The 25,202-nt window shown below is 47.6% G+C and overlaps 2 protein-coding genes across 16 annotated transcripts in view; both read left to right on the forward strand.

Annotated features, from left to right (window-relative positions):
- The window catches only part of RIMS4 (regulating synaptic membrane exocytosis 4), a 143,695-nt gene extending 141,472 nt beyond the window's left edge, over nt 1-2,223 (forward strand). The window contains exon 7 of one of the 2 annotated variants that reach the window (XM_082361809.1): nt 708-2,223. The gene's annotated coding sequence lies outside the window, so the exon portion shown is untranslated. The remainder of the gene's footprint in view (nt 1-707) is intronic. The other variant, XM_082361808.1, reaches the window with a different exon arrangement.
- The window catches only part of ADA (adenosine deaminase), a 113,538-nt gene that overhangs the window by 65,255 nt on the left and 23,081 nt on the right, over nt 1-25,202 (forward strand). For 8 of the 14 annotated variants that reach the window (XR_014235982.1, XM_082361775.1, XM_082361776.1 and 5 more), the window contains exon 1: nt 20,101-20,270. Coding sequence is in view for 7 of the 14 variants with exons in the window: in XM_082361775.1 (XP_082217901.1) it covers nt 20,238-20,270 (33 nt within the window). In the remaining 7 variants the exon portion in view is untranslated. Of the gene's footprint in view, nt 1-691; nt 805-5,993; nt 6,337-7,311; nt 7,428-16,640; nt 16,856-20,100; nt 20,271-25,202 lie in introns of those variants that run through there. The other 6 variants (XM_082361772.1, XM_082361773.1, XM_082361782.1 and 3 more) reach the window with 5 other exon arrangements.

The following is a 25,202-nucleotide window of genomic DNA, read 5'->3' on the forward strand; positions in this document are numbered from 1 at the left end:
AGAACTGGCTTGGCAAACAAATGTGACTCAGGCCTCTCCAAGGCAGCATTCAAGCCTGGGCCCTGGGCAGCTCCCACAACTTCCATCTTTACTATATGGAGATAATAATACATGTGCACTAAGATGTATGGACAAAGATGTTCATCACAGCATTGTTTATAATAGGGGAAAACTAGAAAGAATTTAAATGGTCAACACTGGGGGACTGATTACTATGCAACAGAACGTACAAGGGATTAACAGAGTGCAGCCTTTAGAAGTCCTGCGGTAGAAGAATGCTTCCTGACATAAGACGAGGTTCATACGACAACGTCAAGTGAGAGAAGCAGACACCTGCTAGCCATCCCCGCTCCCCACCACCACCCAGGCCAACCCCTGCTTGCATCCTACCATCTAGCCACATTAAACCTCTTATGGTCCCCCGAAAGCCCCAGGCTTTCCCTCTTTTCAGGCATTTGCACTTACTGTCCCCTCTGCCTGGAATGTCACTTCCCATCTCTTCCTGTAACTCTTTCAAACTGGCTAACTCTGGTTCAGCCGACAGGTCTCAGTGGAAACGTCCCTTCCCCTGGGAAGTACTCTCGGGCATTTGGGCTGGCGCAGGGCCCCTCTGTTCTCTCGCCACCCCTGTGGGTCCCCCAGCATGGCATGTGTCACACTCTCTGTGACTGGACACTTAACTTCCTGCTTCTCACATTTGATGGCAGAAGATGAGGACAGACTTCCAGCTCTGCGTGACCATCTCACAAGTACCACACTGGTCCAATTTATTGAGGATATCATGCTAATAGGACTTGGTGATCAGTAAGTATTACACATCTTAGCTGGCTCACTAAGACACACATAAACACACACATGCACATCTATATAATATATGGAGAGAGAGAGACGGAAGGAGGGAGGCAGGGAGAGAGAGAGAGAGATCTATGTTGCAGTCTTGGAGCAGAATTCCTTCTTCTCTGGGAAAAAGTTCTTGCACTTAAGGCCTTCAGCTCACTGAGGAGGCCCATCTACATTACGGAGGGTAACATCCTTTTCTTAAAGCCAACTGGTTATAAATGTTAATCACATCTTTAAAACACCTTCACAGAAACATCTATACTTGAACAAACAACTGGGCACCAGAGCCCAGCCAAGTGGACACATAAAATTAATCATCACAGACCCTACTCCTGGTACTAATTACTTGATCAACCGAGACTTTTACTTGGAAACAAAAGAAACCACTCTGGTTCAAACAAGAGAGGTTTATTCTAAGACATTTGAGAGACTCTCCATAAAGGCCAGAGTATAAGACCTTTCTTCTTTCCTAATATAAGCACTGAAAGTTAAAAATTCCCTTAGACACTGCTTTAGATGCATCCCACAAATGATGATATACTGTATTTTCATTTTCACTTAGTTTGAAATATTTTCTAATTTTCTTCATGATTTCTTCTTGGATGCCTGAGTTACTTATAAATGTATAAATACATTTCAAAATATCTGTTTATTTAGATATAGTGTTATTAATATATAATTCCATTCCACTGTGATCAGAGAAGACACTGTAAGATTTCAGTATTTTGAAATATAGAGAGACTAGCTCAAGGCAGAGCATAAGTCTGTCCTGGTGAAGGTGCCACAAGCACTTGAAGAGAAGTTGTTGGGTATAATGAACTATAAATGTCAAATAGCTCAAGGTGGTTGCTGGTATTATTTAGATCATTGGGTTTTTACTGATTTGGTTTGTTACTAGTTGACTTCTCATTGACTGAGAAACAGCTATTGACATTTGTACACACATGTTCTTAGCGACATTATTCACAATAGCCAAAAGGTGGAAGCAACCCAAATGTCCACTGATACATGAATGAATAAACAAAATGTGTATATACATACAATGGAATATTATTTAGCCTTAAAAAGAAAGGAGGACTTCCCTGGTGGCACAGTGGTTAAGAATCCGCCTGCCAATTCAGGGGACACGGGTTTGATCCCTGGTCTGGGAAGATCCCACATGTCGTGGAGCAACTAAGCCTGTGTGCCACAACTACTGAAGCCTTCCCACCCTGGAGCCTGTGCTCTGCAACAAGAGAAGCCACCGCAATGAGAAGCCTGCGCACCGCAACAAAGAGTAGCCCCCGCTCGCCGCAACTAGAGAAAGCCTGCATGCGGCAACAAAGACCCAACACAGCCAAAAATAAATAAATAAATAAGTTAATTTTAAAAAAAGAAAGGAAATTCTGACACATGCTACAACATGGATGAATCTTGAAGACATCATGCTAAGTGAAACAAGCCAGTCACAAAAAGACGAGAACTATATGATTCTACTTACATGAGGTCCCTAGAGTGGTCAGATTCATGGAGATAGAAAGCAGAAGGGTGGGATTAGCAGATGCAAACTGTTACGTATAAGATGGATAAATGACAAGGTCCTACTGTATTTCACAGGGGACTATATACAATATCCTTTGATAAACCATAATGGAAAAGAATATGAAAAATAATGTATATATAAGTATAATTGAATCATTTTGCTGTACAGCAGAAATGAACACAACATTGTAAATCAACTATACTTCAATAAAATAAAATATATGCAAGCATATATATGTATGTGTGTATATATATATATATATATATATATATATATATATATATATATGTAAAAAAGAAAAAGAGAGAAAGTAGAAGGGTGGTGGTGGCCAGGGTCTGAGGGGAGGGGGAATGGGGAGTTGTTTGATGGGTAGTGTTTCTGTTCTACAAGATGAAAAAGCTTTGGCGATCAGTTGGACAAAATGTAAATATATATAACATGGCAAAATTATACACTTAAAATGATTAATATGGTAAATTTTATGTTATGTGTATTTTACCATTACAATTTAAAAAATTTTTTTTAAATCTTCAACTGTTATTGTAGATTCTATTTCTCCCTTCAATTCTGTCAAGTTTTGAATTGTGCATTTTAAAGTTTAGATACTAGACACATATACAATTATAACTGGCATAACTTCCTGATGAAACGACCTACATTGATTATAGACAAAAAACAATATTATTCCTATATACACAGATTGGAATTCCCTACTTCCAGCCACTTCATGTGGTGATTAAAAGCATGAGCTCTAAAGTCAGAGAGTCCGATTACGCCACCTATCTGTTGTGTAACCTAGAAAGGTTATTTAATTTCTTTGAGCTTCAGTTTCCTCATCTGTAAAATGGGCTTCATAGCTGTATCTATTTCCCAGGATTGCCGTAAAGATTAAGCATAAACAGCACCCAGCCCAGAGCCTAGTACACAGTAGGCACTCAAGGTGTGTCAGCTATCATCATCATCGTTGTCATCATCATCGTTGTCATCACATATGTATGTGTGGATAGAAATCATAATGGATGAGGAAGGCTTTGGAAGGCAAGTCATAAGAGGAATCTTTGAAGGAAGCCAGGTAATCCTGGGCAGAGACAAACATGAGCACTGGCCTCACGTGTCTGCAGAGCTATAATGAGATGGGAAGAAGCAACCAATTTCTGGGGACCCTAGGGAAGATGATGACCCAAGAAGGAACCACAGACAGTGGTCAGCTTGAAGGTAGAACCCACCACCAGAGTTTTGACCTATGATAGTATCAGATTTGGGGGAGGAAGTGAGCTCCCCAAGCCAGGAAGTGTGCAGAGCTAAGGCTCGGTGGGCAGCTGTCAGGGAGATGATTCCTGCACTGGTGGGAGGTGGAGGAAATGACTTATGAGGTCCTGTCTTTGGCCTTGGTCTCTCTGGATAAGGCTCCGAAGGTTCCATCCCCTCTTTGGCCACAGCCAGTGAGAGGCCATTTCAGGATTACGGGCAATACCCTTCCCTCCTCCTGTGTCTGTCCTCTGTGTGATTCTATTCCTTGATCACAGCCAAGCTCCCACCCCACTACCTCTGGGCCTTTGCACATGCCATATCCACTCCAAAGAAGTGCATCCAGGTTTTGTGGACCTGAAACTTATAAAGCTGGGAGACCTTCTTTAAGGAAAAGAGAACAAAAAATCAGATAAGAATGTGAGTATTTAGAACCAGAAACAAAACCACAGCGAATTTTGTGTGTGTGTGTGAGGCCAGCATTGTTTTGCTTTTACTATTTTCATTTTTTAAATCTTTTTCAACAGAAACAGACTCACAGACATAGAGACACACAATAGAGACACACATAAAGACTACAATAGATTTGTGGTTGCCAAGGGTGAGAGGGGGTGGGGGAGGGATGGAATGGGAGTTTGGGATTAGCAGATGCAAATTATTATACATAGAGTGGATAAACAACAAGGTCCAACTATATAGCACAGGGAACTAACTATATTCAATATCCTATGATAAACCATAATGGAAAAGAATATGAAAAAGAATGTACATATATGTATAACTGAATCACTTTGCTGTACAGCAGAAATTAACACAACATTGTAAATCAACCATATGTCAATAAGATAAAATTTTAAAAATAATAAATAAATCGTCATCTTTTTCAAGTGATATTGGTTTTTCAGTTGATTGAGGTGATATCAGGTATCTGTTTAAAATAAATTTTAGACATGCGCTCCTTGAGGGCAAGGAGTTTTTCTTATTTGTTCACATCTGTTATCTCCCAAACCTCAACAGTGCCTAGACAAGTAGATAATTGGTAAATATTTGTTTAATGAAATTAATTAAATAAAAATAATAAGCAGATGATAGCGTAAGTGTACCTAAATATGGCAAAATTTGTGATGAAAAACCACAACGAATTTTTAAAAGCTGATGAACACTAGAGAATATCTAGAAAAATAACATAATATTCACATTTATCACCTGATACACCTCTGTAACATTTTAATTCCTACCTTTTGGCTCTATACTTTTAGGATAACCTCTTCACATGGCATTGATTTTGTAATGTCATTTTCTTTTCTTTTCTTTTTTAAAAATTTATTTACTTATTTATTTTTGGCTATGTTTGGGTCTTCATCGCTACACGTGGGCTTTCTCTAGTTGTGGCGAGCGGGGGCTACTCTTTGTTGCAGTGTGCTGGCTTCTCATTGCAGTGGCTTCTCCTGCTGCGGAGCACGGGCTCTAGGCGCGCGGGCTTCAGTACTTGTGGCTCGCAGGCTCCAGAGCACAGGCTCAGTAGTTGTGGTGTACGGGCTTAGTTGCTCTGCGGCATGTGGGATCTTCCCGGACCAGGGCTCGAACCCGTGTCCCCTGCCTTGGCAGATGGATTCTTAACCACTGTGCCGCCAGGGAAGTCCCAATGTCATTTTCTTTAGAGAAAATAAGAAGATAATTTAGCCTTTTCTCTAGCACAGTTAACCAAAAGGTTTTTTTGTTTGGTTGTTTTTGTTTGGTTGTTTGTTTTAATTGTTGATAGTTTAGAAAAGTTTCTTTCAACTTCACAACTCATTATGGGTGAGGTCATAAAATTTTAGGATTGTTGTCAAATTTAGAAAAACATCTATCAAGTTTCTTTCATAGAGGAGGTGTAAGATTTCAGGACTTTTCATGTTTCCTTGATCATTAATCTTAAAAATCCTTTGAATAAGGTGCCGCCTATTAATCAGTTTGTTGCCAATGTCCTCTTAGCAATGATGTATTTTGAGTTTTGTTATTTTCATCGATGCGGTATTCCATGACAACTTCCCCTTAGCTGCTAGCTCCTCAAAAATACCACCGCCATGGGCTTCCCTGGTGGCGCAGTGGTTGGGAATCTGCCTGCCAGTGCAGGGCACACGGGTTCGAGCTCTGGTCTGGGAGGATCCCACGTGCCGCGGAGCGGCTGGGCCCGTGAGCCACAATTGCTGAGCCTGCGCGTCTGGAGCCTGTGCTCCGCAGCGGGAGAGGCCGCGATAGTGAGAGGCCCGCGCACCGCGATGAAGAGTGGCCCCCGCTTGCCGCAACTGGAGAAAGCCCTCGCACAGAAACGAAGACCCAACACAGCCATAAATAAATAAATAAAATTAAAAAAAAAAATACCACCGCCGTGCCAGCAACACCCCAAATGAGGGGAAGTATGACCGAGGGGGAAGTCAAAGAGAAAAGAGTCAGCATTCTTATTCAGCTGCAGTTAGATTAGCTTACTTTGGCAAACTCTACAACACCATGTGATCCAGAGTGTGCCTTGCTTGGGCCCCTTCCATGTCACTGGAAGGTGTCTGGCAAGTGAGGGGCTCTGGAGCTTAAGCTTTGTAGCTTCATGGTAAGCCTGGTAAATCCATTTCTGCCTCTTCCCAGAATGGAGCCTCTGCTCCGCCTACCGCTGTTGCATGTGGGTTACAGCTTCTCATCTTGTCAATCTCTGTTCCAGCATCACTTCATCCAGGAGGCCTCCAAAATAGGTTAGCTGCCCCATGAGGCTGGAGGCCATGTCTGTCTGTCTAGCTTACCCTGTCCCCTCTGTATACTTGGAGCAGAGCCAGGTATATAGTACAACCAGTGACTCCAAAGGCTGAAGTGACCTGCCAAGTTCACCCAGACAGTAACTGCCGGAGTTGGGAATCAACCAGGAAGGAAGGAAGGAAGGGAGAGAGGGAGGGAGGAACTCCAGCTTCCCAGACAGCCTGCAGGCCTTGGACATAGAACTGTGTTTCCTGCCAGACCCCTTCAGAGCCCGAGCTGGCCAGCTTCCCTTCCTCCATCCTGGATGGCTGATCAGGAGCCCCCAGAGGAGGTCATCTGAGTCCTAGAGCAGAAATCTCTCTCCCCGGCACCACGGTTGTGAAGCATAGAAAAGAGTGTGAACCTGGGTTTGAATCTCCCGGCCACTTCTTAGCAGCCGTGTAGCGTTGGGCAAGTTGGAATCATGTCTCTATGCTTCGTTCCATGTCCTCATTTCTAAAATGAGCCTTATGACCTCCCCTCCCCACCACAGGGCTGGCTGGAGGACCTTAGACAGCGTTAGATTAGAAGAAGTTTTCTGGCCCTGGAGACAGCACCAAGTTGCAGGGCTCTCTTTGGTTTTTGCATGTTTGAATTTAATTTTTATTTTATATTGGAGTATAGTTGATTTACAGTGTTGTGTTAGTTTCAGGGGTACAGCTAAGTGATTCAGTTATACATATATCCATTCTTTTTCAGATTCTTTTTTCATATAGATTATTAGAGAATATTGAGTAGAGTTCCCTGTGCTATACAGTAGGTCCTTGTTGATTATCTATTTTATATATAGTAGTGTGTATATGTTAATCCCAAACTCCTGATTTATCCCTCCCCCCATGTTTCCCCTTTGGTAAGCATAGGTTTGTTTTCAAAGTCTGTGCAGGGCTCTCTTTGTGAACCAGGGCCTAAGCAGAACCCTTTCTTTCTCTCTCCAGCCTGAGCCCGTCTCAAGCCCCCATCCCCACCCCAGTCCCTTGAGGGTCCTTCCAAGGCTTCTGCTGATGCTTCTTCTTGGCTGATGTCAACCAAGATGACCAACCTGCTTGTTATGGTAAAGTAACTCTGGACTGAGCATATATTCTGCCCTCCCACCTGCCTCTTGATTTGAGGGGATGAAGGGTACACCTCTGTCATGGGTGAGCCTCACACCCACAGAGGTCAGAAGGCGGCTGCTTCTGGATTATGAATTCCTCTCGGTGGGCCAGCCCTTTCTCACCAAGTGTCCCCAGCACCCAGCACAGGGCCTGGCCCAGGGTCACACCCAGTAAACGCTGGCTGGGAATTAAGGGAGATGCTGGGACACTGACCATCCCAAAGCAGTCACCCCTGGCTCACCACAGTGGCCACTGGGGAACAAGGGGTAATGTATCTACTGTGTGCCAGGCACCAAGCTCAGCTTTGCTACCTGCTTCTCTTGTTTCCCCGATGCCCTGAAAAATAGGTACTACCATCCCCATTTCACGGAGGTGGAGACTGAGGCTCAGCCAGGACAAACCACTTACTTGAGCCCACCCATATGCTGAATGGTAAAGCTTGGAGGGGATATTCCAATCAGGGCTCCTGGCTCTGCTTACTGGTCTCCCTATTAGTCCTTAACCTAGAATTCCCCCTAGGAAGTCATTTTTTTCCTGTTAAGGAATGCTCCTCTGTTAAAATGTAGCACTATGGCAAATGAGTCTAAAATTACATTTTAAAAATTGAACACTATTTTCTACCCAGGGGTAAAAACAACTGTGAACTCCTCAAGGGAAGGAATGGGTTTTTTGTTGTTGTTTTTGTTCTTGTATCCTCACTGCCTATCACAAGGTCTGGCATGAAGTAGGATTTCAATAGACGTTTGTTGAATGACTGTGTGAACGTGTGAGTGAGTAAATGAAAACAGCCATCTCACCAATCAATGGCCCATCCCTGTAGAATCATAGCTCATTTGGGCAAGATGAGACCCTCTAACCTAGTGGTCACAGACATAGCATGTGGGCTATACAGTTCATAAGAAGGCTATGTGGGGCTTCCCTGGTGGCGCAGTGGTTGAGAATCTGCCTGCCAATGCAGGGGACACGGGTTCGACCCTGGTCTGGGAAGATCCCACATGCCGCGGAGCAACTAGGCCCTTGATCCACAATTACTGAGCCTGCGCATCTGGAGCCTGTGCTCCGCAATAAGAGAGGCCGCGATAGTGAGAGGCCTGCGCACCGCGATGAAGAGTGGCCCCCGCTCACCGCAACTGGAAAAAGCCCTCGCACAGAAACGAAGACCCAACACAGCAATCAATCAATCAATAAATGAATAAATAAATAAATAAATAAGCTTAAAAAAAAAAAAAAAAAAAGAGACCTGGCTTGAAATGTAGAAAAAAAAAAAAAAAAGAAGGCTTTGTTTAATCCACATAATATCTTAAAATTTTTTTTAACTACTTGTCAATATTTAAAAATTAGGTTTCACATAAAATCTAGATTTTCACCTTGTGGCAGAGACTTTCACCAAATGTCTACCTTTCTCCAAACCCATACCCTGTTCTTCCCTGCACAAAGACTCTGTTTCCCAGCCTCCCTTGCGGTTACGAGGATCATGTGATTACATTCTAGCCAGTGGAATGTGGGCAGAAGTAATATGTACCACTTCCTGCCCGGTTCCTGAAACCTCCCTCCCAATCCTCCACACTCTTTTCTGGGTCTGTGGGGCGGGTGCAGGAGATCCAGGGGGGGACTTCTAGGCCTTAGGAGATGGCAGAGCCAAGGATGAAAGGAGCAGGGCTCATCCATGGCTGTGTGGAGCCTCCACATTGGACTATGGTGGGAACAGGAAACACATCTTTACAATATTAAGGCCACGCGCTTTGGGATTTTTTGTTACAGCAGCCTATCCTGACTAATACATCTTCTCTTGAAAAATCAGAATTCTGGCAACACAGGGCTTACTTTTCTACGTGACAGTGATGAGCTGGACTTTTGTAGCTGTTGTCCCCTTCAGCCTGGCTGGCATTTTCTAGCTCACCTGATTCCTGCTCTCAGTCTGCCTGGCTTCTAGAGCCATTTGATTTTGCAGCTCCTGCTCAAATTCAATCTCTCCCTCAAACATATGGGGAAATTGAGGCACAGAGGGGACAAGGGGCCAGCTTCAGGTCACAGTGTGTTGGGGATAGAGCTGAAACTTGGACTGAAGTCTCCTAATTCCTACTCCAGTCTTCTTCCTTGGGATCTTTCTTAGGAAGTGAAAAAGAGGGAGCTGTTCCAAGTCCAGGGCCCTTTTGGGGTGGAGGGGGAGTTAGGTGGCCAAGAGGGAGAGGGGGCGCCCCAGATGGTGGAGGGGGTAACAAGAGGAAGGGAAACCCTGACTCCTCTGTGACTCCAGTTGGCATAAGGCTTAGAAATGCCCGACGGGCAGAGTGAGGAGCTAGGCCTGCAGGTCTGGTTCAGAAGCCTGACTCTAATCGTCCCCATCTCTCTCCCTCTAGGGAAAGGGCCCATGTCCTTGATTGCCTAAGCTCCACTGACAAGAAGCAGGAATGAATTCTCCCTCCCAGACAGTCAAATCCCGAAAGAAATGAATCTGCAAATTAACATCCCATGTTGAGGTAGCTGTGCCAGGAATGTCCGAGTGGTGAGGGCTGGGAGGGAACCCTGTGAGTTGTGGACAGAGCCATCCAGGTGAGCCCTCTCTTAGTGGCTGGGCTGGGCTGGGGCTTCGCCTCCCCCTCTCAGTCACTCTAATTCCCTAATACCTTGAGCACCTGTCAAACATACGTTTTCTGGAGGGCTCAGAGAAAACGCACCTCACCTGAGGAAACTTCCCAGCATCCCTTCCCACGCTTTCCTGCAAGGGAGGCAGCATCTGCCATGGAGATGATTGTAAGCCTCTGTAAGGATTTGTGTTATTAGTGCTTAATGCACATCCGGTGTAATTGCTGTGTAATCACTTCTTGAGGGCAACTCAGAGCTTTTGTGCCCAAGGCTCTTTTGGGTTCATGGAGTTTTCGAGCAAAGCCTTTCCGCATCAACAGCTCTGAACAAACTTCAAAGACAGAGGGGACTCTCTTTTATTCTTTCTCTACCCAGGCCCTCAACTTAGTGATTTGTCTCTGTTCCTTTCAATATGGTGGCGGTGGAGGGGGGGTGTTGGATGCAAATTCAAATTTCCAAGAGCCTTTCCCAGTCTGAGCTGGGGAAGACAGCTGGCCCTCAGTGGAGGAGGGGAGGATAGGCCTTGGAGAAGGTATGAGCAAACGATGCTTCTGGCAAAACTGCCGTGGGATCCAGGCGGGAGTCTGGTCTGGGTAGGCGAGATCATGGAGCCCAAGAAGGATCTGTGGCTTCTCAGCCGCCCCTGGGCACCCACAATCATCTCTTTCTGGTGGGAGCCAGAAAGTCTGAGCAAAATAATTTAAGTTTAGCACGCAAACTCATTTAGTGGCAAAAACCCAACCTGATCAGTTGTATGAATATGCATACATTATTCTCTGCAGAAATATTAATGTGTTTAATTATGGCATGCTAACCCAGACCCCCCACTAGTATCTTTTTTTAAAGTTTTTAATTTTATATTGGGGTATAGTTGCTTTACAATGTTGTGTTAGTTTCAGGTATACAGCAAAATTGTTCAGTGATACATATACATATATCCATTCTTTTTCAGATTCTTTTCCCATATAGGTTATTACAGAATACTGAGTAGAGATCCCTGTGCTATACAGTAGGTCCTTGTTGGTTATCTATTTTATGTATAGTAGTGTGTATATATTAATCCCAAACTCCTAATTTAATCCCCCCCACCACTAGCGTCTTACTATAACATATGGCATGTGCTTTCTAAAACCCCCAAACTCCCCAAATCCCAAAATGCATGAGGGCCCTGAGACATCGGTGTTTTAGATAAGGAATTGGGCCACTTATACATTCTAAGTGCTTTATGTCCATTAACCCACTTAATCCTTGCAATAACCCTATGGGGTAGAACTTAAGATTCTTCTTCCCATTTTATAGATGAGGAAACCGAGGCAGAGAGAGGTAGAGTGACTTGCTTCACAGCTGGTGTTGGACCTGGCGTTTGGACCCAGGCATCCCGGTTCTAGAGTCCACTCACTGAACCACTCCACCATCTGCCTTGCTAGGCAAGGTGGGGGTGGGGTGGGTGGGAAACAGAGATAACCATTTTAAGCCTCATGTGCAACAAGTACACACCCAGGAGGGCATACAAGGAGCAAACCTGCTGCCACAGGTGTTGTTGACGGTAACCCAGCCATCCAGGTTGCCCTGGTACTGTCCTGGATTCAGCACTGGAACCCCTGCATCCTAGAAAGCTCATCAGGCCTATCCAGCTGGGATGGATGCTCACCTTAGTTCTTGGGGACCACGTGCCTCTTATGAGTATTGTGAGCATCAGGACCCACTGAGGGGGATTCTGGGGTCTGGGGATGCGTATTGTTCATACAACATGGCTTCTGAACCCAAACCAGGATCTCCTGTGGGCACTTAAGCAAGACATGGGGAGGAAACCCTGGAGGAGGTGCCGGCTGTGTCAGATTCACCCAGCGGCAGTGTGTCTGTCTCCACCTCAGCACCTTCCTAAGGGGTTTACAAGAACGAGGGCACTCTATCAGGTTTTCCCCTTGAGTGCTGACTTTGGATTCCATTGTAAACACAGTGGGGATATACCCTTGGGAGGAGATTTACTCTGATGTTCCAATTTAGAAATGACTGGCTCACATCCCCAGCTTTGAATTTTAACTCATTAAAGCCCACCCCTGACTTCTCAGGAATGAGACACACCAGAGACTCATAGCCACCTGCCACGGGCTTGCCCAGTACTGTCTAAGTGCAAAGAAGAAAGAGGCAAGATCCCCGCCCTTGAGAAGCAGGTCTGGGGCTGTAGAGGCAGGAGATAAGCATGCCCCGGCTCAGAGGGGGAGAAAGAGAGCCCCGTGCGCTGAGGGTCCCGCGGACTCCTGGAGCCGGTGAGGAAGAAGAGGGGTGGGGTGGGAATGCTATACAATCCTTCTACTGCTGAGGGCTGCCCGAGTGAAGGATGCAGGCTGGAGGCTGCCAGTTAAACATGGCAGACTGAACAGATAGATTTACCTTCACTGTTCTCTGGAGTTCCAGTATGAGGACATAAAGGCATTAAAAAAAAAAAAATGCAAACCTGTCCGCTGGGACAAAGAGACCATGTGAGAAGATGACAGCAGATCAGAGGAGTCAACCACATTCTGGAAGCTGGAAAGCAGATGGTGAGTGGGGACTGACTTAAGAAACCCGAGAGGTTGAAACCTGACAATTTACGGGGAGCCATCAGGACACAAGACAATTTAAGATCTTCAGAAAGTCTCAGGGGTTGGAGGGACCAGGAATCTCCACAGGCCGAGGTGCAGAGCAGAGTTAAAACCAGAAAGGCTGGTGGGTAACCATCTGTGGGACAACTGGATTTCTTCTACCCCAGCTGGCACAGGCAGGGCATGACCCCTCCCCACCGGAGCAGGAGGCTCCCAGGCTGGACCATGATGATCTGAGAGAATGTTCACGCAAGGCTCAGCACAGGGCCGGGAATCTAGCAGGTCCTTGGTAAGTTGCTGCTGTCATTATTCTATTCAGCTGGCCTCTTTTTGTCTTGTTCTCTAATTTTCTTTTGGTCAGAAAGAGACTCAAAGACATGAGGCAGAAGAGGTGAAGTGGGCGGCAGAGGCTAGCTGCCTGGTAACACCCCCTCCAGCTAGCCACATGCCCTCCTCACACACTAGGCTGTTTGCCTTCTAATATCTACTACCTTCTTTTTCTTTAGTAACAGAATCTCCCTTTTTAGATAGCTACCTTTCCCCCTAGCTCCAAGGCATTTTCCAGTCTCTTTTGCAATTAGGTGTGGCCATGTGACCATATAACTAGTAGTGTTGTGAGCAAGTCAGGAAGTATCTTTATAAGAGAAGTGGTCTTCCTTCACTCTGCTCTCTGGGCTGCAGATGTGATGGCCAGTGCTCCAGCAGCCATACTGGACAATGAGGAAAGGGGGCCACTTGCTAGGGATGGCAGAAAGAGAGATGGAAGGAACCATCTTCATGGAGTTGCCATACCAGCCTGCATTGCCCACCTTTGGACTTCTTTCACATGACAGAGAAATAGACTTCTTTCTTGTTTTGGCTACTATTATTTTAGGACTTTCTGTTGTGTGCATCTGATTCTAATGCTGTAAACTTAAGTTGGGGGCAACCCCTCCCTTATTGTCCTCTTTCCTATTCAGAGATCCTAGAAGATGAGAATCAGCAGAGACCTTAGCTGTTATGGAGTCCACAGGGCCAGGGGCAAAATCTGGCCCACAGATGTTTTCTTTAGCTCATACAAAGTTTTTAAAATCAGGAGCTATTTGAACACATTTTGAACATTAAAATGGCAATATTTGGCTTTTCTGGAATAATTGGAGGATCTGGCAACACTGAATTCATTCAGCACGGCAGGATTTAGTTGGAGCATCTGCTTCCTCATTGAGCAATCCCCACTTCTATTGCTAATATATATATATATTAAATTTCTATAATATCTATAAGGTATATATATAATATATAATATCTATAAGGCATATATTATATATATTATATGTAAGGTATATATATTACATATATAATATTTTATAGATACATATAATCCTGTATTATATATAAATCATATATAATCATATATATATAATCCTATGAGCTAGTTTTATATATATATACGCACACACACGTTATCCTATATGCTAGATATGTATATGGGTTACCCTATGAGCTAGGTATGTTATATATATACGCACTACCCTATGAGCTCGATATGTAAATGTGTGTCCCCACTCAACAAATGAGGAATTTGAGACTCAGAGAAGACTTGCCTAGGTCACAGGTCACAAAGCTGGAAGCAGTGGAGCCGAGACTCCAGTCTGCATTCCATGCTGGCTCTGTTACCCTTTGAGTTTGCAACCCTTGATGTCCCAATCCCTTGCTCACAGTTTCTCAGAGGAAGACAACAGAGCCAAAGAGGAAGAAATGCTTAATGACCCTTGTCATATTGTATCAATCCAATGGCACTGGCCCCCCTGCTGCACTGTGAGCAAACCAGCTTGGGAATGGGATTCTTCTCTCCATATCCTGTGACTGGTCCAGAGCCAGCTAGGGAACTATGTGCTGAACAAATGAGGTGACCCACTCTCAGTCACACAGAGCCAGATGCGGAGCTGGGATGCAAACCCAGGGCTCCTGCCTGCCCGCCCAGGGCTCCTCCAGACCTGGTTGCTGCCCAACCTATCCTGCTTTCTTCGGGATGCTGACGGAGGTCAAGAGCACAGGCTGAGGTCTAGCATATTTACACTCAAACTCCAGCTTCACCTCTCACCACTTTGAGCCTCAGTTTCTGCACCAGTGAACGGAGCTAATCACTTACCTCACAGGGCCGCTGCGAGAATTTGATGAGATCACACACATACCTTCTTGCGATAACCAGCACTTAATAGATACTCAATAAATAGGAGCTATTATTGTGATACATATTTTGTATAAGTGTGTGGGGTTAAGAGGGATTAATTTGCCTATGTCTTGAAATCCTTTCCCTTATGCTTTGACTTGTCCTCCCTTAACCCAAGGCAGCCTGAGCCCTTCATAGGACTGGACACAAGGTCACGCTCAGGCAAGGGCTTCCCCTATATCTCAGGAGCTTGTGAACAATGATCTGAATTGTCTACTCACCTTCCATCATTCCACCAACATATAACGAGCTCCTACTCTCCAGCAGGCCCTGGGTCAGGGCTGGAGATGTAGGAGAAGTTGAACGTGTCCTGCCTTTGAAGACTATCCACCTGGCTGGTGAGGTTACACAAGGTCCCATGACTCTGATACATGGAAGATGATGACAAGTCTTATGGGAAGGGGAGCAAAAGGGCTACCTTCAGGAAGATGCATTCCAACTCCAGCAGAGACTGCTAGATGCTCATCCACATCCGGGCTCTCCGCTCCTTCCCAGCCTGGACTACTACATTTCCCAGTCTCCCCTGCAATTCAGTGTGGCCACATGACCCAGTTGTGGTGATTGAATGTGGACTGAAGAGTTCTGTGCCGCTTCTGAGCCTGGCCCCTCAAAAGCCTCAACACTCCTTAATACTCTCTTCCCCTCTGAATGGCTGGAATAAAGATGACCCCCAGGGTAACCTTGAGACCCACGTGTTGTAGATTCAGAAGGACTGAGTGGAGAGTTTCTGCCCACCCAGAATTGTTACATGAACAAGAACTCTACTTCTAGCATATTTGCCAGGTATTTGTAACATTCTGTGTGTTACAGTAACTACCGTTACCCTAATACATCTGCCTTGAAAGTCAGATTTTTTTCATTATGTAACTCTTCCCCTTCACAACTTTAACAATTACACTTAGTGCTGTAGTACTAAGTTACCAATGTTATTGTCACAACTTAATTCTTTAACTGGAGATAATATTCCTGACCAGGATTGTTTCAGATTGGGATATTCTTATGCATTAGTTCTGTGGGGGGTTTTTTTGTTTGTTTTTTGTTGGTTGTTGTTGTTGTTGACTGGAATTAGATCTTAAACTAGATTTTTCAGGAAGGGTATGTGAGAGTTACAATTCCTGCATGTTTGAAAATAGATCTCGCTTCTCTTCACACAGGAATGATGTACTTTGTGGATAATGAATCTGGGGGAGGGTATCTCTCTCCATTCCTCCTCCAACTCTGTAGACATTGGCCCACTGTGTACTGACGTGGAGAAGTTCAAGGCCAGCCTGTATCACTGAGGGTCCCAGCAGGAAGGAGGCGACACATTCAAAGTGAGTAATTGAGGAGAGTTTAATAAAGGGATTATTTACATTCAGTTATAAAATGAATAAAGTCTGAGGATCTAATGTATAATATGGTGGCTATAGTTGATAACATTATTGTATAATTGACGCTTGCTAAGAGAGTAGAACTTAAATGTTCTCACATGCAAAAAGAGGTAAATATGTGAGGTGATGGATGCATTCATTAACTTAATGGGGAAAAATCCTTTCAAAATGGATACGTATACCAAATCATCCCATCGTACACTTTAATCTTACTATTTTATTTGTCAATTATACCTTGGTAAAGCTGAAAAAATACTAAACTTGTATAATTTACAAATTATTTATTTACAAAGAAGTAGGTAGATGTAGCTGTCAGTGCACTGCCCATATGTCCTCAGCGTCACCTCTACATGGCAACAGCTGCTTCCTAATACCTGAGTCAGCATCTCTGTCTCTCTCCCTTTCTCTCTCCTGCAGGTGTTTTCTAACTGTGCAAGTAAGCTGAGCCACTGTATTGAGCAACCTAAAAACTCCAGGAATGTAACATCCTGGAGCAGCCCTCCAACAATGACAGTGGGCAGTGGGTGGATAAAGCTGGCAGCCTCCTTGCTCCTCAGTTGGATTAGCTCTGGGACACATTCTTCGTCATCTCCGAGTTCCCCTGAGGGACTGAGTTCCAGTTGTCCCGTCTGGTAAGCTGTCTGGATGTATTAGCTTCTCTCACGTCCTGTCTCACTTCTGCCCTCCCCTTCCCATGTTTCCTGGGATCTCTTCCCAAATAAACTACTTGTGCTCAAATCTTTTATCTCAAGCTCTGCTTTTGGGGGGACCCTAACCCAGAGAGCAGAGTTTAGGGAAAGCAATAAAGGCTAGTGCAGTAGCCCGAGGGGCAGGAGGGAACCTGGGGAGGGAATGGTGTGGAGAGGGCCACCTGTTGGGAGCCTTGACCTTGGTAAAGAGACACAGTTGACCCAGTGACTGTGTCGGGGGAGAGAGGGAATAAACATCCTGACTTTTCCCTCCTCCCACCTTCTGAACTCCTGCTGGTGCCCCCTATCAACCAAACCCAGCCAGAAGTCGGAGAGCAAGCGAGCCTATTGGTGTTTCCGTAGTGATCAGGCTGGCTGGCACAGCAGTAGCGAGAAGGGCAGAAAGTGCATCTGGAGGGTCAAACAGAAGACGTGCAGCACACAGCCTGATTTTTTTCCTTTGCATTTGACTTGCTTGGAAAGCATAATCTTGATAGTCCAGAATCTGGGAGAAGGCTTTTCCAGGTGTTAGGATGGAGTAAACTAAGGGGCAGAGACTGGAGGGGCTGGGGTGTGTTGGAGCCAGCATTTGTTATCTACGGCTGCCTAACAATCCACCCCAAGACTTAGTGGCTTCAGATAACAGCCAGTTATTATATATGCAATTGTGTAGGTCAGGACTTTGGGCTGGGGTCAGCTGGGTAATTCTTCTGTTCCACATGGCACAACTGTAGTCACATATTCAGCTGGCAGCTGTTCTGGTCTGGAGGGTCCAACGTGGCTCCACTAGTGTGTTTGGTTTCTTGGTGGAGATGCTGCAAAGGCTGGTGGACTAAATGACTATACCTGGGTTCTCTAGTGTGATGATCTCAAGGTACTTGGATTTCCTACACAGTGACTCAGGGTTCCCAGAAAGAATGTTCAAGAGGCCCCAGTGGCAGCTGCAAGACTTCTTATGACCTAGGCTCAAAGTCCAGGAATGTCACCTCCACCACATTCTATCAAACAAGTCACTCAGTCCAGCCCAGGTACAAAAGGAGGAAAATTAGACTCCATCGGGCAATGGGAGGACTAGCAAAGAACCGTGTCACCTTTCACCAACCAGCAAGTCATCCAGGTTGACTAGTGTTTGGGGAATGTGCTGGGAAGTGATGGGACTGATGTTGGAGAGGGACTGGAATGTCATGACAGGGGCTGGGGAGACAGTAATAAGGTGGAGAGTGAAGGTTCTGGAGTCAGATTCAAATTCAAATCCCAGCTCTGCCATGTGTAACACATGTGCCAAGCAGGCTGTCCTTTCTCTGAGCCTCAGATTTCTCATCTGTCAAGTGGGACCCATTCCTACTTCACAGGACGCTGTAGAGATTAAATGGGATGGTGCTTATGAAGTGCTTCCCAGAATACCTGGCTCCAAGTATGTCTCAGTAAACAGGAGCCATCATCATGTATACCCTGAGTGACACGGGGAGCCAGGAGATCTTACAGAAAACCCCTCTGGCTTCAACAATGTATCCGAAGGATCATTTTTGACCTGCTCTCGCCCTTACTCTCACACAACCCAACACAAGCCCAGCTGATTTTACACCCTAAATGTAGCTTGAATCTGATTTTCCCCGTCTCCCCCACTGTCACGGGCATCTCCACCCAGACCCTGCAGTTGCCTCCCTGCTGCTCTCCCACGCATCCTCTGGCCCCTCGGCAATGCCTTCCCCTCAGAGCAGCGAGCCCAGGCTTCATCTCCAGCTGCACACGAACCACATGGGGGGTGGTGTTCAAGTACAGACTCCAGTTCAAAAGGGCTGGGATGGGGTCTGAGAGTCTGTGGTTCTAATCTGCTCCTAGGTGATAACGATGCTGGTGATTTCAGGACCACACTTGGAGTAGCTGCTGGAGAATGTTTTTTTCCAAATAAAAGTTTAACCTCATCTTGCCTCCGCTTAAAACCCTCCATTGATTTTCCAGTGCTCTCAGGGGAAAGACCAAATCCTCACCACATCCCACAGGCCCCATGTGATCTGGTTCTTGCCTGACTCTCTGGCCCCTTGCCCTCCACTCTCCCACTCCCTCTTTCCCCCTTATTTATTGTTCATGTATTTATTCTATAATGAAATGAAATAGCAGCACTATCCCACCCAAGTACTGGAACACCACCAATAACCTGAATGTACCTGTACGCTCCTCCCCGCCTCCTCCTCCTTCCGCATTCCCCTGAGATAACCATTCTTCTCAAATTTGTGTTTATCTTTCCTTTGCTGTAAATTTTTCTTCTACTGATGCATGTTTGTCTAAACATGCATATTTTTGGTTTTGCTTTTATTATACATTCTAAAAGTTGCACCATAGAGTATGTAATTTTCTGCAACTTATTTTTTTATTCAACATTGTTTGTGAGATAGATGTGTGTTGTTGTCTGCTGAAGTTCATTCAGTTTTACTGCAGTATAATATTCCATGGTGTGAATATTCCAGTTTATTTGCTCACCCGCCTGTGGATGGGCATCTGGGTGTTTCCAGTGTTTTTGCTATTAGGAACAGCGCTGGTGGGAACATTCTTGTAGACTTTCTCCGGCTGCACCGTGGGCCGGTTTTTCAAGGGTAAATGCCTAGGAGGGAATTCGCTGTGTGCCCCCTCCTCTCTCTTCATTCCCCAGCTCCCTGGGGTCTCGCACATAGAATGCCCTCTCCATCTCGGCTGCCCTCTTCCACTCCACCTGCACCCACCCCGACCCCCTTCACCTGGTAAACTCCGTGTCCTCAGAGAAGCCTTCCCCCACCTGCAGGCCACGGCTGGCCCCCATTAAAGCTTCCTGATTATACATTTACGTTGTGTGATTCTGCGATGAGCGCGTGTCTCGCCCGGTAGAGTGAGACCCCCACGAGGTTTGTGAAGCGCACCGGTTCCCAGCTTCCAGCTCGGGCCTGGCACACTGCAGGCGCCCAGGCAGTAGTGTGACCGTGCCGGAGGGACCGGGCAGGAGGCAGAGCCCGGCCAGGCGGCTGCAGCCTGAGCCCACAGGTGGCTCCAACCCGGCGTCCTGGTCAAGCGATTGGGGGCGGGCCGCGGCCCCGAGGTGGCTCGGGTACGTCCCCGCCGCCCTGCAGGAGTTCCAGGAAATGCGCTGCGCGGGTCTGCTGGGCGGGGCGGGGGCTCCGGCAAGGGGGCGGGGGCGGGGCCCGGGGCAGGCGGGGTGGAGCCGGGCCCCATTAAGAAGAGCTTGGCGGGCCGCGGTCACTGCAGGCCCCCGGGAAAGCGGACCGGCCATCGACCCAGCGGGGACCACCGATCTTCGGCGGAGGGAGCAGCGCCGGGGTGCACGCTTGGCACCATGGCCCAGACGCCAGCTTTCGACAAGCCCAAAGTGAGCGCGGGCGGAGGCTCGGGGTCCGGGGTTCGGCGTCCGGGTCCTTGTCTGGCTGGAGGGCTTAGGGGCCTCCACGGCCGCGGAGCATACGGGGCCCCTGCAGGCGCTTTCTTCCCTCAGCTCAGGCCCTCGCCCGCCTCCAGGCCGTTTAATGAGAGGCAAAGAGACAGGAAGAGTCCTGAATCGGGAGGCACCGCTGGCTGGCTTCCAAGTTTTGCTTCTGCCTCTGATTTGGCCCATCTGGGTCTCAGTTTCACTATCTGTCAGATGGGCGTCCTAGCATTGCCGGCGCTGAGCAGCCTAGGCAGGTGGCTTAAGCTCTCTGAACCTCAGCTGTAAAATGGGGCCCGGTTTCTACACTCATAGGCACCCAGTGTTGTGGACAACACATACTGAGTGCTGGGTGAATGGAAACAGCTTTATACTCCAACACCATGACGGTTTTTGAGTGCCAAGGAGCCTAGGTTTGTGCGTGTGCCTGTGAGAGCAGTGGGCCATGCCAGACAGGAGGGAGGGGAGCAGGGCACCCCTCTTTACACACTAGAGGGGCTGGGTGGGCCTTAGGCCTTGGGCCCCGGTAGGGTTCACTTGGGGCCAAGCCACGGCCACTAGCCCCAAGGGATAAACCCCTTGTCCCTCCTCCCACCAGCTGTGGCGTCTTGGGAATGGTGGGTTCAGGGAGGGTCTGGGCCCACTTGGTGGGCTTTGGAGCACTGAGATTCAGTCCAAGGAAGGCAGGGGTCCAGGAGTCTGTTCAGCAGGGTGAATCAGCTAGTAGGGTTGAGACTGCTGGGGGTGGGTTAGGGGAAGGAGTGAGCTGCAATCAGCTTCAATTTACCTCTGAGAAACAGGTGTGAGTGATGACGGCAGATATCATCGGAAAAGCATTGGTGAGAATCCTTGGGGAGGTGGGGAAGGTGAGGGAGGACTCTGAGGAGGTGAGGCCTGGCCCCCACTTCTGATGCCCCTACCAGAGGGCAAATGCTCGCTACTCCCTGCCAGACGTTGCAGGCACTGGGGCTGAGCTCCTGCATCCCCCATGCCTCCTTCACAGCTCGTCTGGATGCCCCATGCCCCATCATTAGTTCTTCTTTCCTTTGAAGGCTTTTTTTTCCCCCCTGGCCACACCGTGCGGATCTTAGTGAAAGCATGGAGACCAAACCACTGGATGGCCAGGGAATCCCCTTTTTTCCTTTCTTTAATGCTTTGGGATTCCCTCTGCCCTTGGGCTGGGGGATCACCTTACCCTGATATGAATCCCAAGGCAGTAGACACTCCTTGACTGGGAGTGAAATAGGGGTTATGGAGAGAAATAATAGGCAACCCTTCTGTAGAACTTGCTATATGCACCAACTCGATCTTTGCAACACTTTTACAACAGGCCTATGAGGGAGGGACTATTATTATCATGCCCATCTTTTTGGCCTCTCCCAATCCTCTCTGCTTCAAGCTGGCAGGTCATTTCCCCTCTCTGGGCCTCAGTTTCTACACCTGGGAAATGGGCTCCACCTGCCATGGGGGTGTCCAAAGGTTAAAAGGCAATGCTTTTTGGGAAGGTAGAGTGTCACCTACTATGTACGTGAGATGTCATACATTTTATATTATTGTGAGGAGGGAACGTGCCTGAGCTGGCCAGCGAAGCCAGGAGTGTGAATCTCAGAGCCCCTGTGACCAGAGCCAGTTCCCTGCCTTCCCATGGGTGGAGTAGCTAGTAATGAGAACCAGTAGTATTAACAGCTAGAGCTTATTGAGTTGAATTATTGCTCTGTGCCAGGCACTATTCTGAATACATTAACCTTCATTAATTCATTTGATCCTAGCAATGACTCTGGGAGGTAGCTGGTGTCATCGCATTTTATAGATGATCAGAGAGGCACAGATTAACTAGGCCTACGATCACACAGCTAGGATGTGGCCAAGCTGGGGTTTGAGCCCAGGGTGGGCTGGCTTCGAAAATCCCATGCCCTAGCCAGCTTTCCTGAAATGCCTCTGCAGAAGCCTTCGGGGGTGGCGGTGCCAGTGCCCCAGGTGTGGGCCTCTCTGGGACAGGAGCCTCTGCTGGGCTCTTTGGCTTCTCATACCTACCACCAGGTGAGGCTCAGGACTGGCCAACTTTGAGAAGGCAGAGCAAGGCAGTGTTTTCCAAACTTTAATGTATAGTCACATCACCTGACGTTTGTCAACGTTCAGACTCTGAATCAAGAGATCTGGGATGGGGCCTGAGATGCTGTGCTCCTAACAAGCTCCCAGGAGATGCTAATGCTGCTGGGCCGTGGACCACACTTTGAGTAGCAAAATCCTAGGCGGCTGCCTACCTGCTCTGATTATGTTGTTCCAACAAGTAGCTTCCTGAACACCTGCTGGGCACTGGAGGAGGTACAAAGCGGGGTGGAGGGGTGGCCCTTATCAGTCTGTTTCCACACGAGGCAAGGCTGGAAAATCCCATAGCCCTCAGGAGTTCAGTGTCGTGGAGAGCAACACTGATCACATGCCTGTCATTATAATAACATTAACAATGCTGCCATTTGAGTGTTCGTGGGTACCAGGCACCTTCAGTGATTTATCTCACAGAGTCCTCTGGACAACTCAACAAGGCGGATGTTTTCGTCCCCATTTACAGATGATGAAATTAAGGCCTGAAAGTTGAAGTGGCTTGTCCAAGGCTACACAAAATCTGACAGCCTTGAAGCTGTAGGCTAGAGAGCGAGCTGGTCCAGGCTGGAACAGCCCAGTCCCTTCCTAATGCAGAGAATTGAGGCTATATGTCCAACATACTTTTCTTTCTCATATTTGAATGTTTACTCCGTTTCAGGCACTGTTCTAACTGCTTTGCATATAGTAACTCATTTAATGCTCAAAACAGCCCTTTAAAGTCCTACTATTATCTTCATATACATATAAGGAAACTGAGGCTCAGAGAGGGGAAGGAACTTGTCAAAGTCACACAGCCAGAAAGCAGCAGAGTTAGACTTGAACCCAGACCTACCTAAGACTGAAGCAGGTGCTGTTGACTGCTTTGCTGATTTACACCCCACTTTGTAAATCAGGGTGGCTGTGGGATTCGGATAGACTGAGCTTGGATCCTTGCCTCACCACTCATCAGCTACAAGGGCTCAGGTGGACAATTCCCTGAGCCCCAGCTTCCTTCTCTGTAAAATGGGCTGACAAAGCCAAGGTCACAGTGTTCTTGGGGGAAATGGATGCTGGTTAGGGCTTGTGAAGCACGTGGCTGGCGCAGCAGGCCCTCGGGTGTGCATTTCCTCCCTGGGGGCCCCGGTGGGGGCTGCAGTGGCCTCTCTCCACCTGCATCTCTTCCTCTCTCTCTCTCTCTCTCTCCCTCCGCCTCTCTCTCTCTCTCCCTCCCCCTCTCTCTCTCCCTCCCCCTCTCTCTCTCCCTCCCCCTCTCTCTCTCCCTCTGCCTCTCTCTCTCCCTCCGCCTCTCTCTCCCTCCCCCTCTCTCTCTCCCTCCCCCTCTCTCTCTCCCTCCCCCTGTTTCTCTCCCACCCCCCTCTCTCTTTCTCCCTCCCCCCTCTCTTTCTCCCTCCCCCCTCTCTCTTTCTCCCTCCCCCTCTCTCTTTCTCCCTCCCCCTCTCTCTTTCTCCCTCCCCCTCTCTCTTTCTCCCTCCCCCTCTCTCTCTCCCTCCCCCCTCTCTCCCTCTCTCTCTTTCTCTCTCCCTCCCCCCCTCTCCCCTCCCCCCCTCTTTCTCTCTCCCTCTCTTTCTCTGTCTCCCTCTCTCTTTCTCTGTCTCCCTCTCTTTCTCTGTCTCCCTCTCTCTTTCTCTGTCTCCCTCTCTCTTTCTCTGTCTCCCTCTCTCTTTCTCTGTCTCCCTCTCTCTTTCTGTCTCCCTCTCTCTTTCTCTGTCTCTCCCTCTCTTTCTCTCTCCCTCTCTTTCTCTCTCCCTCTCTTTCTCTCTCCCTCTCTCTCTCTCCCTCTCTCTCTCTCTTTCTCTCTCTCTCTTTCTCTCTCTTTCTCTCTCTCTCTTTCTCTTTCTCTCTCTCTCTTTCTCTCTCTCCCCCCACTCTCTCCCCCCACTCTCTCCCCCCACTCTCTCCCCCCACTCTCTCCCTCCCCCACCTCTCTCTCCCTCTCTCTCTCCCTCCTTCTCTCTCTCCTCTTGTCTTCCAGCCACAAAGTCCACTGTGTTAGCACTGCTTTGGGCTTTTGGTGCTTTTCTGTTACCGGAGCCACCTGTTAAAAGAAAAATGCCCCTGGCTGGGAAGAGCTTGCCTTACCTGTTACAATGCCCGTGGCAGTTGGGAGGGAGAGGAAGAGTGAGATTGGGTTTCACTGAAGCCTTTTGTTTGACAGAGGAAGAAGCAAGGACCAGAGAAGGGAAGTGCAGTGTCTGTGGTCCACACTGAGCCAGGACAGGCCAGACAGCCTCCTGATTCCACATCTGACCTCAGGGTGGGCTTGGCCTGGGTGGGAAGGGGCCCTGTGAGCTGGAAGAAGCTTGTCCGTCTGCCCTGTTGTCCTAGGGGGTGCCCCCTGGGCCAGGGAAGGGTAGGACTGTGGCCTGGTTTTGGACAGGGGAGAAGAGTAAGCCAGGGCGGCCAAGGTGGGGTTCCAGTCTACATTTACCCAGAGTGTTGGGACCAGGCTCACCCACACTCCTTAGCGTTCTGAGGCTCCAGAGCGGCAACGTGGGGGAAGAGACAGTCTCTGGGGGTCTTGAGTGAGTGGCTTCTCTGTGCCTCAGTTTCCCCATCTGTAAAACGGGAATCATATTTGTATCCACCCTACATAAAATGCCAAGTGCAGGCCTGGGTCAGGGGGCAGGCCAATGCCAGCTGCTATTGATCAGCCTTGTCGTGGTTATTAATCGTGTTTAGATTTTACCTGTGCTGACTCAGCACCGATATGCAGGATGAACAGAGTGTGCCGTGGTGGTTATGACCTCCCGCTTTAGAGTCAAACAGCTTCCCGGT

Source organism: Balaenoptera borealis (assembly GCF_965194805.1).
Source record: "Balaenoptera borealis genome assembly, chromosome: 16".
NCBI classification, from domain to species: Eukaryota; Metazoa; Chordata; class Mammalia; order Artiodactyla; family Balaenopteridae; genus Balaenoptera; species Balaenoptera borealis.